Here is a 16068-nt window from a genome sequence, read left to right as displayed (position 1 = left end):
TCAGTAAGATGCTCACACTTTCCCTAATCTTCTTCTTGTTGCTAACATACCTGAAGAAACCCTTCTTGTTACTCTTAACATCCCTTGCTAGCTGCAACTCCAAGTGTGATTTGGCCTTCTTGATTTCACTCCTGCATGCCTGAACATTATTTTTATTCTCCTCCCTGGTCACTTGTCCAAGCTTTCACTTCTTGTAAGCTTCATTTTTGTGTTGAAGATCAGCAAGGATTTCACTGTTAAACCAAGCTGGTTTCCTGCCATATTTACTATTTTTTCTACACATTGGGATGGTTTGTTCCTGCAACCTCAATAAGGATTCTTTAAAATACAGCCAGCTCTCCTGGACTCCTTCCCCCTCATGTTATTCTCCCAGGGGATCCTGCCCATAAGTTCCCTGAGGGAGTCAAAGTCTGCTTTACTGATGTCCAGGATCCATACCCTGCTGCTTTCCTTTCTTCCTTTTGTCAGGATCCTGAACTCGACCATCTCGTGGTGACTACCTCTCAGGTTCCTATGCACTTTTGCTTCCCCTACAAATTCTTCCCTGTTTGTGCGGAGCAGGTCAAGAAGAGCTATGCCCTTAGTTGGTTCCTCCAGCACTTGCAGCAGGAAATTTTCCCTTCACTTTTCTGTCCTGGATTTTGAATCCCCAAAGATTACGTGCATTTCATCCTGGAGTCCGTGTTCTGCCCATTACTAAGAAACGAGCCATTGATAACACCCAGATGAAGTTTGCAAAGCCCTGAATATGAGGAATATTTTGGAACTATCTCTAATTGTCCAAGCTTATATGTTCAAAGCCTCTTAGGGGATTACAGACACTCCGGGATAGATTCACAAAAGGACTTGGGTGCCATATTTTCAAAGGATTTAGACGCCAAAAAGGATTTTCAAAAGGACCGAGGTGCCTAAAACTCATAGTTTTCATGGATGTTGGGCACTTAGCAGCTTTTGAAAATCCCACAAGGCACCCAAATACATTTAGAAAGTTGGCCATTTTGTGTTGCAGCTCTGAACATCTCAGCACTTAATCTTTGGGCACCTAGAAAATCACCGGGATTTGCAAACCCTGGCTTAGGTGCCCAGGCTCCCTGTACAATGAACAGGGAGAGACAGACACTGAAGAATGGGATCCAGCGAAACCAGTATGCTTTATAGGGAAGCACCTAACTAAAGTACGGGAGATGCTGACCAGACAGGTATGTGCTAAGCCACACCCTCTAACAGGTACCTAAGTGCAAGTCTACACTTAAAACTCTGCATCGGCATAGCTGCCCCAATGCAGCTGCACCCCTTTAGTGCTTAAGTTAAGATGCTTCTACACCGACAGGAGAGCTTCTTCCACTGGCGTAGTTAATCCACGTTCCCACGTGGCAGTTGCTATGTTAACAGAAAAAGTGGTTCCCGTCAACATAGCACTGTCCACAAGTGGGGCTGAGTCGTTCAGGGTTGTGGATTTTTCACCATCCATCTGCCCTGGACCTCAAAAAAGTTTTTAAGTTCTTCCAACCCCCAAGCAGCTTACATACACATCCTTCCCCACCCCAAGCTCCACCTAGATTGTGGTGACTTTGGGCATCTAGTTTAACCCTTTCAGGGACAATGTAGCAGCAAAACAGGGAATACAGGCTGACCTAAAGGATTTCTTAAATACAGTAACTTTACTTTTAAAGCTCTTGTGTGTTAGACAGTATTTGAAAACAACAGTGTCCTGAGATGTCCTCTCCATTGCTCTGGTCTCACCCCTTCTGGGAGTCTGAGATCCATCAGTGTTTCCGCCTGGGCAGAGTCCGCCTTACTCTCAGTAAGTCCTTCTTACCTCTGGCCACGGTCGGCCTCTCCTTGCACAGACTAGAACCCCGCTGTTCAGTAGGCCCCCATCTCTGTGCCATGGGTTCAAACTGTGAAGTTCTCTTGTTCTATTGTTTAGCCTACCTAATAATACTTTTACATTTGACTTGCAGAGCTTTATTCTCCTTACGATTTTCCACAGTAGGATTTAACTTCCAGTGTTTAAAGGGTGACTTTTTGCCTCTAACTACCATACTTATATCACTTTGTTGTTTAGCCACGGTGAATTTTTTTTTGGTCCTCTTACTTACTTATTAACATTTATCAATAAAAACCTGATCCTTCTAAGCCTAGCTATCACAAGTCACATACATCAATGTTTATAGCAATAGTGAATTTAGTCTTCGCTCACTAGGATAGTCTGAGGCCTGGTTCTTAGGCTGAGGCCTTTGGCTAAGCAGCAGAGGCTGCCATAAGCTGGGAAGGGATGGTCACATCCTCAAAGTCCAAACTAGTAATTTTGAAATAAGGTGTTATTGGGCTTTTAGGAATACAGTCCTTTTGTGATAATCACCACCAGATAAAGAGGGCTAAAGATGGGGAGGGATAGCTCAGTGGTTTGAACATTGGCCTGTTAAACCCACAGTTGTGAGCTCAATCCTTGAAAGGACCACTTAGGGAACTGGGGTAAAAATGTTTCTGGGGATTGGTCCTGCTTTGAGCAGGGGGTTGGACTAGATGACCTCCTCAGTTCCCTTCTAACCTAAAATATGTTCGGATTAGTTAGATAGATTTCAGTAAAATGATTGGTTAAGGTACAGCTGAGAATATTACTATATAAATTAGGCACAAACAGGAAGTAAGTTGGGATTCCAAAATAAGGAAAAAAGGACTTGGATTTAAGCTTGCTGGAAGTTCACCCCAATAGACATCAAATTGTTTGCGACTTCGGGTATTGTTGTTCTCTGTTCACACAAGAAGGACCAGGGAAAAGGGAGGGTGAAGTAGTAAGTAACCTAAGAGTTCCCTAAACTGATCCTTTCACATCCTTTTTCACTCTGACCACCAGAACACCAAGACAGGGTGTGATTCTTTGTAAGAGATGATGCAAAATATCAGCTTAATTTCACATTACTGCTGTCTTTTTATGTAATTTGGAGTCTTTGTATCTTTACTAAATGTTCTAATAAAACTGTTTAGTGTTTTCATTTTCCCTCAGTGCATCATCATTCTACATAGTGGGGTTCCTAACCAGACGATTAGACCTTCTGTTTATCACAGGTCATTAAAAGACCTCTATGTTAACTCCACCTACCAGAATCTACAGAAAGCTTGAGACAATAGCTCTGAGAGGGGAAACTGGTTTGGATTTCACTGATGCAGCTACATCTGCCTGAAAGTGCAGAGACCCTGAACTAGTCACAAAGATAACTACATATGGTTGAGGGGCAGGGTGGTGCTCCAGGATTGTTCTCACCATTGGTGGACAGATGGGAAAATTTGGGGAGATAGAACCAGTTTTTTACAAACACAGCATCACTTCTCCCCACTCTCTCCGGGGGTGCCTCTAACGTGGCCCTCCTCCAACCGGAGTAGGTCCTTCCTCTGGCTGGGTGTCTCAAACTGGGCATTTTTCTGGTCTCTGATCTCTCACCATCACTGTCATTTTACCTAGGGGGCCCAGACCTAGTGTCTATATATTTAGCAGCCAATTTACCAGCAAGGAGCACATCTCACAGATTTCTGTCTATAAACCATAATCTCAAGATTTTAGAATATTTTATGTTTATTAAAATGGGATAGAGGTTCTAAGCAAGGAGAATCTCATATATTGGAACAAACATAAAACCAGGCATCATGGTAAAGATACTGAACTCACATCAAGTGGAATAGCTCCATACCAGTATGCCAATTTACAGCATCCAGAGATCTGGTCTTATTGACTCCAGCCACATTATGGCAGTTTTACGCAAGGTTTGTGTGGGGGTGGAGAGTAGATTTGACCTCTTAACGCCAATGGAGCTACAATTGATTTATACCAGATGAGGTGTACTGCTTTAGTCTCTCTGTCATACCTACAATCAATGTGAAATAAACATTTTTAAGATGTCATATAGCATTGCACTTTCAGCCTAATGAGTCTTTTATTTTAGTGATGTTTCAGAAAGAAACCATATAATTTCTAAGAAAGAAAGAAAGAAAGAAAGAAAGAAAGAAAGAAAGAAAGAAAGAATGTGGGTCCATTCATCCAAATAGAAATTTAAAATCAGACACAGAAAATCAAAGCAACACTGAATTCCTCCAAAGTTCTCTTTCCAGTGGGAAAGTAATGTTCCTTAGCCATTAAAAGTTCCATTCTTGAAATTAATCCCATGGGGGCAATGAGTGAAGAACATGCAGACTGGTTAGGAACTTTAGTCTCCTCTTCAGATTCACAGGCAAAGAATATGTATTTGAAACTGAAGAATGGGCCAGATCGTAAATCCCCAGTAGCTCCACTGGAGATAATGAGACCTAATTCCCCAGCTGGTGAAAACTACAAAGTCCATTGGCATCTCATCCCCAGCTAGTGTAAATCAAAGTAACTCTGTGGAAATCAAAGGGTCACATCTCCACTTGGCGTAAACAGACCTAACTACTCAGAACTCAATGGAAGTGTATCAGTTATAAACAGTTTAGGACATAGCTAGGAGCTTTTAGTGTTTGCCTCTGGCTGCTTCCTAGTGACCAACATCAAACAGCCAGGGCAGCCTGAGCTGAGGGTTCCTGTGGTGCCTGCATCCCAAGAGTTGCTGACGAAATGCAGGAGAAAAACATCTCTGCTCTCCAAGAGCTGTTTATGTGGCGTTATTGAAGGAACAGGCTATTCCAGGCTAGCTGGGGCTCTGGTGCCACTGGGCTCTGAGCTATTGTAGGGCACATGTCTGTGCTTCAAATACATATTTTATTCTGCAGTCTCTTTTGGATGCCACTTGTCATTCAGCCCTGCCTTGTTTCTGGCCAAGAGTCCTTCCAGGGATACTGCCATCATATGAGATTCAGGGTGGCTTATTTCCTCCCCTGGGGGATTAGGTTTGGTAATGGCTGGTTATCAGGGTGGTTTCTTCCCGAGGTGAGATCAGAGCTTCACTTACATCTCTGGAGATCAGATTCAACTATTTAACCCCAGGGCAGGTGCATTCATACCTGAATCCCACACAACCCAGGATCAGCTCTAGAGTTGGGAGAGACTTTCAATCCCCCATCCTGTTTAGTCCTTCACCTCTCAGCCAAGCCTGCCCCAGAAGGGGCGGATGGAGTGATCATCTGTGGAGTGGGTCCCTTTCTGTGAGGAACCGCAGAGACCCAGCCTCTGAGGGAATACGGTGACGGGGCAGGGAAACGGCTGCTGGATAACACAGTGGTGGGGGCATTATGGAGAGATATAGAGACAGACAATGACTGAGAGTCCTGGCAGTGGACTGTCAAATGCTTCTCAGGCTGGGAAACATTCCACAAAGACCAGCACCGTAAGTTTGCTATTTCAGTTAATATGTGTGGGTTTTAATATACTGGAGGAAATGTAATAATAGAAATATGAATTACATTGAAACTCTAAGACTTTTACGATCATTTAATAAAACATCTAGAGCTCATTTTTTCAAAGCAGAAAAAAATCTATTTTTATAGAAATTGTGGAAACCAAAACATTTTTTTTTGGTTTTGAGTATCGAGAACCAAACAACTGCTGTTAAAAACAGCTGAAATCTTGAAAAAAAATCATTGATTTTTTTGAAAAAATAAAAATTTTGGTTTTGCCAATACATATATTGTTTTAATGGATAGGAAAGACTTCTCAGGAAAATGTTTTCAATTGAAAATCCAGTTTTCCTTTGGAATAATTTAAATGGATTGGAAACTTAGACTGAAAACAAACAGACTGGAAACAGATTGAAAATTTAGCCCAGATTGGAAATCTATAATTAAGCCAGGATGCTAACATTAATCTTTTCCAATAACACCACAATTACAAACCCATTCACTATTGGAATCGTGTTTAATTGCTATTTCAAACAGTTACTTGCAGGATGGTAAAATTCAGTAAAGAGCAAAGTTGATACCCACAAAATATGCATTATACATGCAGGCACCTTTAGACTTAGGCACAGACAGATAAAGCCCCCAGCCAAAGCTCCCCTCCCAGGAAACAATAGTTGACTTTTCATAGAAATTGTGAAAACCAAATCTTGTTTTCTTTTTGTTCACTGAGAACCAGACAATTTGAGGTAAACTGCTAAAAAAAAAACATTGTCACTGTATTTAAAAAAAAATGTTTTGACTTTTCCAGTACATAGGTTGTTTTACAAGAATAGCAGAGACAACATTGGAACATGTCTCAATTTGAAATCCAGTTTTCCTGTGAAATAATTTAAACTGAAAATGTCTGAATACACCAGATTGAACATGTAGATTTCAAAGAGGGTAGGAACACTGATATAGTCCAATAATTGTACAACTTGAACGCAGTCACTCTATTGTGGAGGCCAAGAATTAATTAATAAAGGTTTGAAGGGATCTTAATGTATGTTAGCTAATTAGCAGAAGTTAAGATGTGACCTGTATTCTATAAGATATCTGGTACAGAGTGAATTGTGTGAAGAGTCGTTACGACCTTGTGAATTGCACTCTTGTTTTCTGTTCTAGTATTGCAGACAAATAAGATAACGAATAGGCTTATGTATAAACAAATGCAAATGTTTACTTCTACTGTCTCCAGGTTTGCTAGCCACTGTCTGTTAAGAAGGTATAAAAATTGTTATGATTGTTTACTAATTGAGAGAGATCCGTCCAGGACGAGGGGCAACCCAGTTCCTGACACTCTCTCCCTCTTGTGTTCACTAGAGTATTTAATAAAGTATTTTGATTTTGCTGCACCCAAACAAAAAGCGAGAACTGAGTTTTTCTTCGACAATTTGGGGGCTCGTCCGGGATGGCAACGCCCACGGACACACAGACGGCTGCTACGGATCGTTCCCCTTCGAACCCCATGGCGCCACAATAGAGGTAAGAGACCTTTTGAAATCTCTATTGGGGTATCGGAGGAGGACTGTCTGTGGGGGACGTCTGTTTCTGCTGGGCTCACGCCATCTGAACTTACTGACTGTGCAGCAGGATCAAATGCAGAGTGGTATTGGGGAGAGTCCCCAATAAGGTTAGTTTATAGCAGTACTGGGAACTGCTGAGTTGGCCAACAGGTAATGCATAAGGTAATGCATTAGAATGCACCGGTGCTGAGGGGTTTTTACCGCCTCAAGAGGGGTTGTCCTACCGCCTCATAGTATTGGTCCGGACCAGGTAACGATGCATCTTGGATAAAAAAAAAAAAAAAAAAGAGAAAAAGAGAAAAAAAAAATTTAAAAAAAAAAAGAGATAAAAAGGTTAAAAAAGGGTTAAATAGAGGAAAAGAGGCCTTGGTGTGTGTGTGTGTGTATACCTGTGTGAGTGTTCGTTACTGGAAGACGCCCAGATTGCCCTGTGAAGCGATTGCTAATGATCCGGAGTAGTCTAACGCAAGCCCAGTAACTAGTGGATCTTTAGGAGATCCGACCCACGGTGGGCTGACTCAGCTTGGCATAGTCCGGCGAGGAAGCTGCCTGGGTCTAGGAGTGTGTGAACCCATCTTCCCTCCCCTTTCCCTTCTGTGTGGGCTACTGACAATCTGATCATCTCCCTGGAAGCAATTAGAGTACGCGGCTTTATCTCCCAGAGACTAGCCGACGCTCTTTGCTGAAAGGAGGTGTACGAGGGTCGTAGTCTTTCTTGTGAGTCTCTCCTGTACGTGAGTGCCCTGTAGGGAGGGATTCTTATATTCTGGTCCGCTAGCGCGGACAGGGACCCCCTCAGTTGGTGTGACTGGAAAATGGGGGGGAACAGTCTAAACTTTCCACTTTACCCCCTAAGGGTACCCCAGCATATTACATGTACGTACATTATGGTCCTAAAACCTGCAGGTATTTAAATGATTGGAATCTGTACACGCGTGAAAATTCATTTAAACAATGCCCATTAGAAGGTACCTTTGAATTAGATAAACTTACATACCTCAGAGAAACCCTTAAATCACATGCCTCTGCTGCACAGTGCGAGCAGTTTCTGTCTTGGTGGGAGGAAGCAACAAAGAGACTCCATGAGTCTCGGGTGCGGAGTCTGAAGGACTCCCAGGAGAAATTAAAAACTGAAGTACAGGATTTAAAACTTAAATGTAAGACATCCAAATGTCTTCCTGCTCCAGTGCAGCCCTCTGCTTCTCTTTATCCTCAATTAGTTAAGCCTGAAAGTGAGGAGGAGACTGCAGAAGACATAGTGGATTTTTTTAGCAGCGTTCCACAGCCGCAGCCCGTTCCCCCCACGGCTCCCCCTTCTCGGACTGTGCAGGCAGTGGTTGTCTCGCCGCCGCAATTATCAACTGCACAAGTTGTTCATTCTCCTTCTTCGGAAGAATTGTCTTCTTCCCTACTGACTGACACTAGTAGTCCAGTTAACCCTGCCTCTGCTGATAATAATGCCGGCTACTTTCTTAGAAGCACGACACAGGCACTCCAGGCTCCTTTAAGAGACTTGCCTGGAGCTGGAGCTATAGGGGGGTTAGTTAAGGTACATGCCCCTTGGACACCTGGAGATCTTAGAAACTTGGTGAAAGAATTTCCTAAAATCAGGGAGGAGCCAGTGAAGTTTAGAGAAGAGCTCCAGACAGTGATTCAGTGCTATAATCCATCTTGGGCAGATATTAATCAACTTTTACGAGCTGTACTGCCCGCTGAAGTTCAGCAACGGCTTAATAGACAGGCAGCTTGGCCTGATACCGACCCTGGTATTGGGGATGCTTTGACAGAGGCTAGGAATCGTCTCTTGACCTCTATTTCAGAAGTTTGTCCTAAGAAAACAGATTGGACCAAGATTGCAAATTGTAAACAAAATAAGGGAGAATCCCCTGCTGATTATCTTGATCGACTGACAAAGGTCTTTGAACAGCATTCAGGAATTACTGATCCAGCTGATAATGCCAGGGAAGCGGTAGGAGCTGCTTTTGTTCAGGGACTCTTGCCAAAGGTTCAGCAACCATTGAGAACTATTTGTATTGGCTGGCAAACTAAACCCCTTTCAGAATTGGTGACAGTTGCAAATCATTGTATGGCTTGCATAGACCAGAAGAAAGAAACTAGTGAAACAAAACTTATGGCTTTACAGTTACAAACTTATCAGCTCAGGGGTCGTGGGGGAATGAGAAGAGGACGGGGACGAGGTCGTGGGAGAGGTATGGGAAGGGGTTCCTCATATCCTGCCCAGAATCCTGCCCCGACTGGGAGCACTGCATGCCACTTGTGTGGTCAGGAGGGACACTGGAGGAATGAGTGTCCAAATCGGTTAGCTCAAAATCCTACTCAGTTCCCAAATCCTGCAGCTCCTGTTTTCTCCCCACAAGGAACCCCTTACTAGGACAGCCTGAGGGAACGTAACTGCATCATGAATCCTTTAATTCCTATTAATCAAGAAGGCCCATTTGTTGATTGTAATATTGCTGGTAAATCTGTTACTTGTCTTGTGGACACGGGGGCTAGTAGGTCTGCTCTGAGATCCTCAGAGTTTCCCTCTGTTCCTTTGTCCACTTTGTCTGTTAATGCTGTGGGCATTTCAAACTGTCCTGTTTCGCATCCTGTCACAGTACCCCTCGAAGTTTTTCTTGGCCCTCTAGAAGATAAGCATTCCTTTCTACTCAGTTCTTCTTCTCCTGTGAATCTGCTGGGAAGAGGTCTGTTGTGTAAATTAGGTTGTACCATTTACTGTACACCAGATGGCGTATTCTTACAGGTTCCTGATGAGAATACAAACCTGGTGTTGGCCACACTCCATATATCCGAGCCAGCTGCGTCGCAGGCACCTCTCAGCCCTGACCTTGTACATTTGTTGTCACAAGTGCCCCCCCATCTCTGGTCTCGTCATGCAAATGAAGTGGGACAGATTAGAACAGCCGAGCTGGTTAAAATTCTTGTGGACCCTGCTAAGCTTTTGCGAAGGATTCCACAGTACCCACTGCGTCCTGAAGCAGTGGCAGGCATAGCTCCGGTTATAGAATCTTTATTACAATAGGGTATTATTGTTCCCACGATTAGTTCTTGTAATACTCCTATCTTTCCTGTAAAGAAGCCAGGAAGGAACACCTATCGGTTTGTTCAAGACCTTCGCGCTATTAATGCTGTGGTTTTGCCTTCTTTTCCTGTGGTTCCGAATCCAGCTACAATTCTTTCTTGTATTCCACCGTCAGCCATTTATTTTACTGTTGTAGATTTATGTTCAGCTTTTTTTTCTATTCCAATTCACCCAGATAGTCAGTATTTGTTTGCCTTTACTTATAAAGGATGTCAGTATACCTGGACCAGGTTACCCCAAGGGTATACTGAGTCTCCATCCCTGTTTTCTCAGATCCTGAAGAAGGATCTGGATGATGTGGTTTTCCCTGGAAAATCAGTTCTTATACAGTATGTGGATGACCTTTTGCTGGCGTCTTTCTCTTTTGAATCGACACTATTGCGACTGTGTTTATTTCTTTTTTAAAGGGACACTTGTCGAATGGTAAAACTGAGTAAGCAGCAAAGTTGCAGGAAACATCATAGGTATTAAACATACTAGCGCCTTAGACAGAGAACAGTGAATTGAAGTACGCAGCCAAAGCCTGTCTCTCTTATCCCTGCCCAAGGACATAGAGGATGTCAATGAGATTAGAACTGAGATATGTTGCTCTATCATATCCATATCCGCTGTCCCACAGTGCTGCCCGCTAAACACTAAAGTTGTAAATGGGGGCAGTGAACATACATAAGAACATAAGAACGGCCATACCAGGTCAGACCAAAGGTCCATCTAGCCCAGTATCTGTCTACCGACAGTGGCCAATGCTAGGTGCCCCAGAAGGAGTGAACCTAACAGGCAATGATCAAGTGATCTCTCTCCTGCCATCCATCTCTATCCTCTGAAAAACAGAGGCTAGGGACACAATTCCTTACCCATCCTGGCTAATAGCCATTTATGGACTTAACCAACATGAATTTATCCAGTTGTCTTTTAAACACTGTTATTTTCCTAGTCTTCACAACCTCCTCAGGTAAGGAGTTCCACAAGTTGACTGTGCACTGCGTGAAGAAGAACTTCCTTTTATTTGTTTTAAACCTTATTACATATAATAAGACACAGCTCATCCCTCACAGAACTCATAGTTCAAGAAGACAAGGTAGAGAAATGGATGGAGGGGAAACAGAGGCACAGAGAGGGGAAGTGACTGGCCCATTGTCACAGATCAGGTCAGTGGCAGAGCCAATAACAGAACTCAAGTCTCCTGAGGGCCACTGACCCTCACACCCATAAAGTGACAGAGGTAAATGACACAGCAGAGAGGTAGCGGAGCAATGCTGCTAGCCCATCGGTACACAGAGATGGAAATGCAGTCAGGATTTGGTGTCATAAATCAATATGTTTGCAGGCAGCGGGCCATCTACGTGGTGTTGCAGTGAAATCGTTACAGGCGAGCTGTCATACACAATGCCAAGTCCATCTCGTATTTCCACGAAAAGAGGATATCAGGCAGTGTTGGCATTTTAGCATTTTAGTTTCATGCCCAAGTCCAGAGCCTGCTCTTCGTAGAAATAGGGGTCCATCTTGGCTAGAATTGTTGCATTGGGGTTGTACTTTGCTCCATCCTTCACACACCATTTTATTAAGTCACATCATGAGCCAGATCTTCAGATGGTGCAAACTGATGCAGGTCCATTGACTTTAAGGGAGCTGCGCCAATTTACATTCATGTGATAAGTCACCACTCCTAGTTAATAGCAGTGACAAGTGCTGTGCATTGTTGACACTCACATCATATTGTTGCGGGAAATCAGGGCCACTCCCTTTGTCACTGTCATTGCCCCACTGTCTTTGTCCTTCCCTCCACAGCAATCACACAATGAACTGAGAAAGAAAATGTCCAACCAAACCACCCTGACCGAGTTCCTTCTCCTGGGATTCTCTGACATTCGGGAGCTGCAGATTTTGCACTTCGTGGTATTCCTGGTGATTTACCTGGCAGCCCTGATTGGGAATCTTCTCATTATCACAGCCGTAGCCCTCAACCCCCATCTTCAAACCCCCATGTTCTTCTTCCTGGTGAATCTATCCATCCTAGACTTTGGCTCCATCTCCGTTACCATCCCCAAATCCATGGCCAATTCCCTCATGAACACCGGGGTGATTTCTTATCCCGGATGTGTCACCCAAGTCTTTCTCTTTCTCCTCTTCGCTGCAACTGATCTTGCCTTACTCACCATCATGGCATATGACCGATATGTTGCCATCTGCCAACCACTGCACTATGAGAGAGTGATGAACAGGAGAGCTTGTGTCCAAATGGCAGCCAGTGCCTGGATTACTAGTATTGTCTACTCTGCCCTGCACACTGGCAACACCTTCAGGTTACCATTCTGCCAGTCCAATGACATCAACCAGTTCTTCTGTGAAATTCCCCAACTACTCAGGATCACCTGCTCTGACTCATACCTCAGTGAAGTTGGGCTTCTTGCCTTTAGTGTGTTTTTAAGTTTAAGCTGCTTTGTTTTCATTATTGTGTCTTATGTTCACATCTTCAAAACTGTGCTGAGAATTCCGTCTGAGCAGGGCCGGCATAAAGCCTTCTCCACCTGCCTGCCTCACCTCACTGTGGTCTCTTTGTTGCTTTTCACTGGCATGTTTGCCTACCTGAAACCCACCTCCAGCTCAGCATCAGGTCTGGACCTTGTGGTGGGTGTTCTCTATTCCCTGGTGCCTCCAGTGATGAATCCGATCATCTACAGCATGAGGAACAAGGAGATCAAAGCTGCATTGAAGAAACTGATTGTGTGGCGGTTATTCACCAAGAGTTAAAATGTCGATCACTGAAGCTTGACTGTGATTTCATTCTGAGTTTATTTGTAGATATAATCAACTGCTGACAAAATTGTCTCTTTGAGAGCATAGGGTGCAATCTGTTGATGAAATCACAAAATCTGGACTAGCTTCACTGAAGTCAAATGAGTTAGAATAAGATGACACCAGTGTACATAAGATGAGAATCTATCTATGTGTGCACCTATCTATCTGTCATAGGGATTTATAGGGCTACTGTCACCTATAGCCTGGGATATGTGAGGTTTGGCTTGTGTGTTTGCTTGTTTCTTTTTCATTTTGTTTGATTTTGTTGATTCATTTGTTGACTTGTTTCTTTGTTTCAGGTGGCTTTTTTGGCGGAGGGAGGAGCTTGGGAGGGTGGAGTATGTCTGACTAAATGGTGGCATCCATTTATTTTGTCATCTATTCAAGGTGTCAATGTCAGAATCACCTTGAGGGGGTTTTCTGAGAGACTTGAAGTTTTGCTTTTCCCATTGATGAAGAATTGAAAAAAAGTTTCTGCAGCTGTCTGTTCAAGTGATGATTTTAATGCTGATGGGATTTTATTGTGTCATGTATGATGTGTTAGGGCACATAGAGCCTTATATAACTGTATGTATTATTTTTATTTATTTAAATTTATTAAAATAAATAAATACTGTATTGTTCTGCCTATGGTGAAAAGGTATTTGGAAAAGAAAGGTATTAAAATGTTTCCTAAATACAAAGTAAGTCTGAATAATAAGGCTAAATTTTGATTCCACCAAACTACTGCAGTGATCCATCTGGAAGTGCTCATATTTTCTCTTATGTTGTGCTTTGTTCCTATTGTGGTAAATAAATCACACTTTCCATGGTGAAGACGTCTAGTCACTCAACCTACTGCTGGTCACAGCTCCTGTGGGAAGAACTGCGGGCACCAAACACAGTTGGAGAAATCACGATTGACACCCAGTTTGAGAGATGGAGAATCACATGATTCCACCCTAAGACAGGATAGGCACAAAGCTTAGACCAGAGGGTTTGAAGTAAGAGACCAGAGTGGGGAGAAGAGGTTGAGCTAACCTTTTAATCATAACAATTGGGAAATAGCCATTCACTTCAACATGTAGCTTTGTATGGAGCCATTCGTCTCTCATCCACACAAGTATCCAAATGTGTCTAGATCTCCAAAGCTGGTTGCTGTTATTATTATTAACTAATATTTATTAAACCATGTTTGCGCATGGTTGTGAGTACTACACATACAATAGATAAAAAAAGATCATGTAGATAGATAGATAGACAGATAGATCATGAAAAATCAGTGCAAATTTATCATGCCTCTTTCTCTGTCTATGACTGTTGATGTCCAACTCATGATTTTCCAGTGACTATTCATTATTTGTTGTTATTTCTTTCAATATTTCTTACTCTATTACTCTTTTATAAGAACTTCATTACATGCACTTCCTGTGTGCGCTTTGAGCCATTTTAAATTAACACATTATAACGTGCTCTGTTTTTTTGCCTTATTGGATACAATGAGTTTTCTTAAAAACAAAGATACTCAGTTGGTCTAAATCATAGTTGTGATCGGTTGGATCACAGAAATCCCCTTGGGAGCTGCCACCCGATATGCCAAGACTACTTCTATCCCCGCCTTCCTTGACAGCTTGGGGCCTCAGCAACCTTTCCTGCCAGAGCCAGACACTCCTGTCTGCTCCAACAAAGTCCCAGGGGCTGAATTACCTGCCCCAAAACTGCAGGTTTATCTGAAAGCAGCTAACAGAAGTGTTCCTGTCTTTAACACTCAGACGCCCAACTCCCAATGGGGTCTAAGCCCAAATAAATCCATTTCATAAATTGTTTGCCCTCTATAAGACTGATAGAGAGAGATGCACAGTTGTTTGCTCCCCCAGGTATTAATACATACTCTGATTTTATTAAATACAGAAAGTAGGATTTAAGTGGTTCCCTGTAGTAACTGACAGAACAAAGTAAGTCACCAAGCAAAATAAAATAAAATGTGCTAATCTATGTCTAATCAAACTGAATACAGCTAAGATCCTCACCAGTTACAGAATGTTCCCTTTTACAGACTAATCTTTTAGCCTGGGTCCAGCAATCACTCACACCCCTTGCAGTCACTGCCCTTTGTTCCAGTTGCTTCCAACTATCCGGGGGGTAGGGAGGATCTCTCTTTAGCTAGCTGAAGACAAAATGTTGGGGTATCCCAGGCTTCCAATTAGACAAGGAACCATTGATCACTACCCGTTGAGCCCGATGATCTAACCAGCTTTCTATCCACCTTATAGTCCATTCATCTAGTCCATACTTCTTTAACTTGCTGGCAAGAATACTGTGGGAGACCATATAAAAATTGCGAAAGTCAAGGAATAATACATCCACTGCTTTCCCCTCATCTGCAGACCGAGTTATCTCTTCATAGAAGGCAATTAAGTTAGTCAGGCATGATTTGCCCTTGGTGAATCCATGCTGACTGTTCCTGATCACTTTCCTCTTGTCTAAGTGCTTCAGAATTGATTCCTTGAGGACCTGCTCCATGAGTTTTCCAGGGACTGAGGTGAGGCTGACTGGCCTGTAGTTCCCCGGATCCTCCTTCTTCCCTTTTTTAAAAGATGGGCACTACATTAGCCTTTTTCCAGTCATCTGGGACCTCCCTGGATCACCCCGAGTTTTCAAAGATAATGGCCAGTTGCTCTACAATCACATTCGCCAACTCCTTTAGCACCCTCGGATTCAGCACATCTGGCTCCATGTGCTCATGCAGCTTTTTGAAATGGTCCTGAACCTCTTCTTTCTCCACAGAGGGTTGGTCACCTCCTCTCCATACTGTGCTGCCCAGTAGAGTAGTCTGGGAGCTGACCTTGTTTGTGAAGACAAAAAAAGCACTGAATACTTTAGCTTTTTCCACATCCTCTCTCAGTAGGTTGCCTGCCCCTTTCAGTAAGGGGCTCACACTTTCCCTGACCTTCTTCTTGTTGCTAACGTACCTGAAGAAACCCTTCTTGTTACTCTTGTCATAAACAGATAGTTAAGGGTTAATGCCTCTTTTACCTGTAAAAGGTTAAGAAGTTCACCTAGCTTATCTGAAACCTGACCAGAGGAACCAATGGGGAACAAGATGTTTCAAAAGGAAGGAGGGAAGTTTTCTTTGTTTAGTCAGTTTCACTTTTACCAGAGTGGGAAAGTTCCAGAATTCAGCCTCTTATTAAATAGTGAGCATTAGTGAAGGAAATAAATAGGTTGATGTTTATTTCTTTGCAACCTGTCTTGCGCAATTAGAGGAATAGTCAAATTGGGTATTTTGGTATTTTTTTGTGTAACTAAGTT

The 16068-nt window shown here is 43.0% G+C and overlaps 1 protein-coding gene across 1 annotated transcript; it reads left to right on the top strand.

The window, feature by feature from the left end:
* Positions 1–11793: 11793 nt before the first annotated feature.
* On the top strand, positions 11794–12729 carry LOC123348828 (olfactory receptor 14A16-like). The gene has a single exon (XM_044986481.1). It carries the CDS (start codon positions 11794–11796, stop codon positions 12727–12729), a length of 936 nt encoding a protein of 311 aa, XP_044842416.1.
* The last annotated feature ends 3339 nt before the right edge of the window (positions 12730–16068 follow it).

Source organism: Mauremys mutica, chromosome 13 (genome assembly GCF_020497125.1).
Source record: "Mauremys mutica isolate MM-2020 ecotype Southern chromosome 13, ASM2049712v1, whole genome shotgun sequence".
Classification (NCBI taxonomy): domain Eukaryota; kingdom Metazoa; phylum Chordata; order Testudines; family Geoemydidae; genus Mauremys; species Mauremys mutica.
This window is presented reverse-complemented; position numbering and strand designations above follow the sequence as displayed.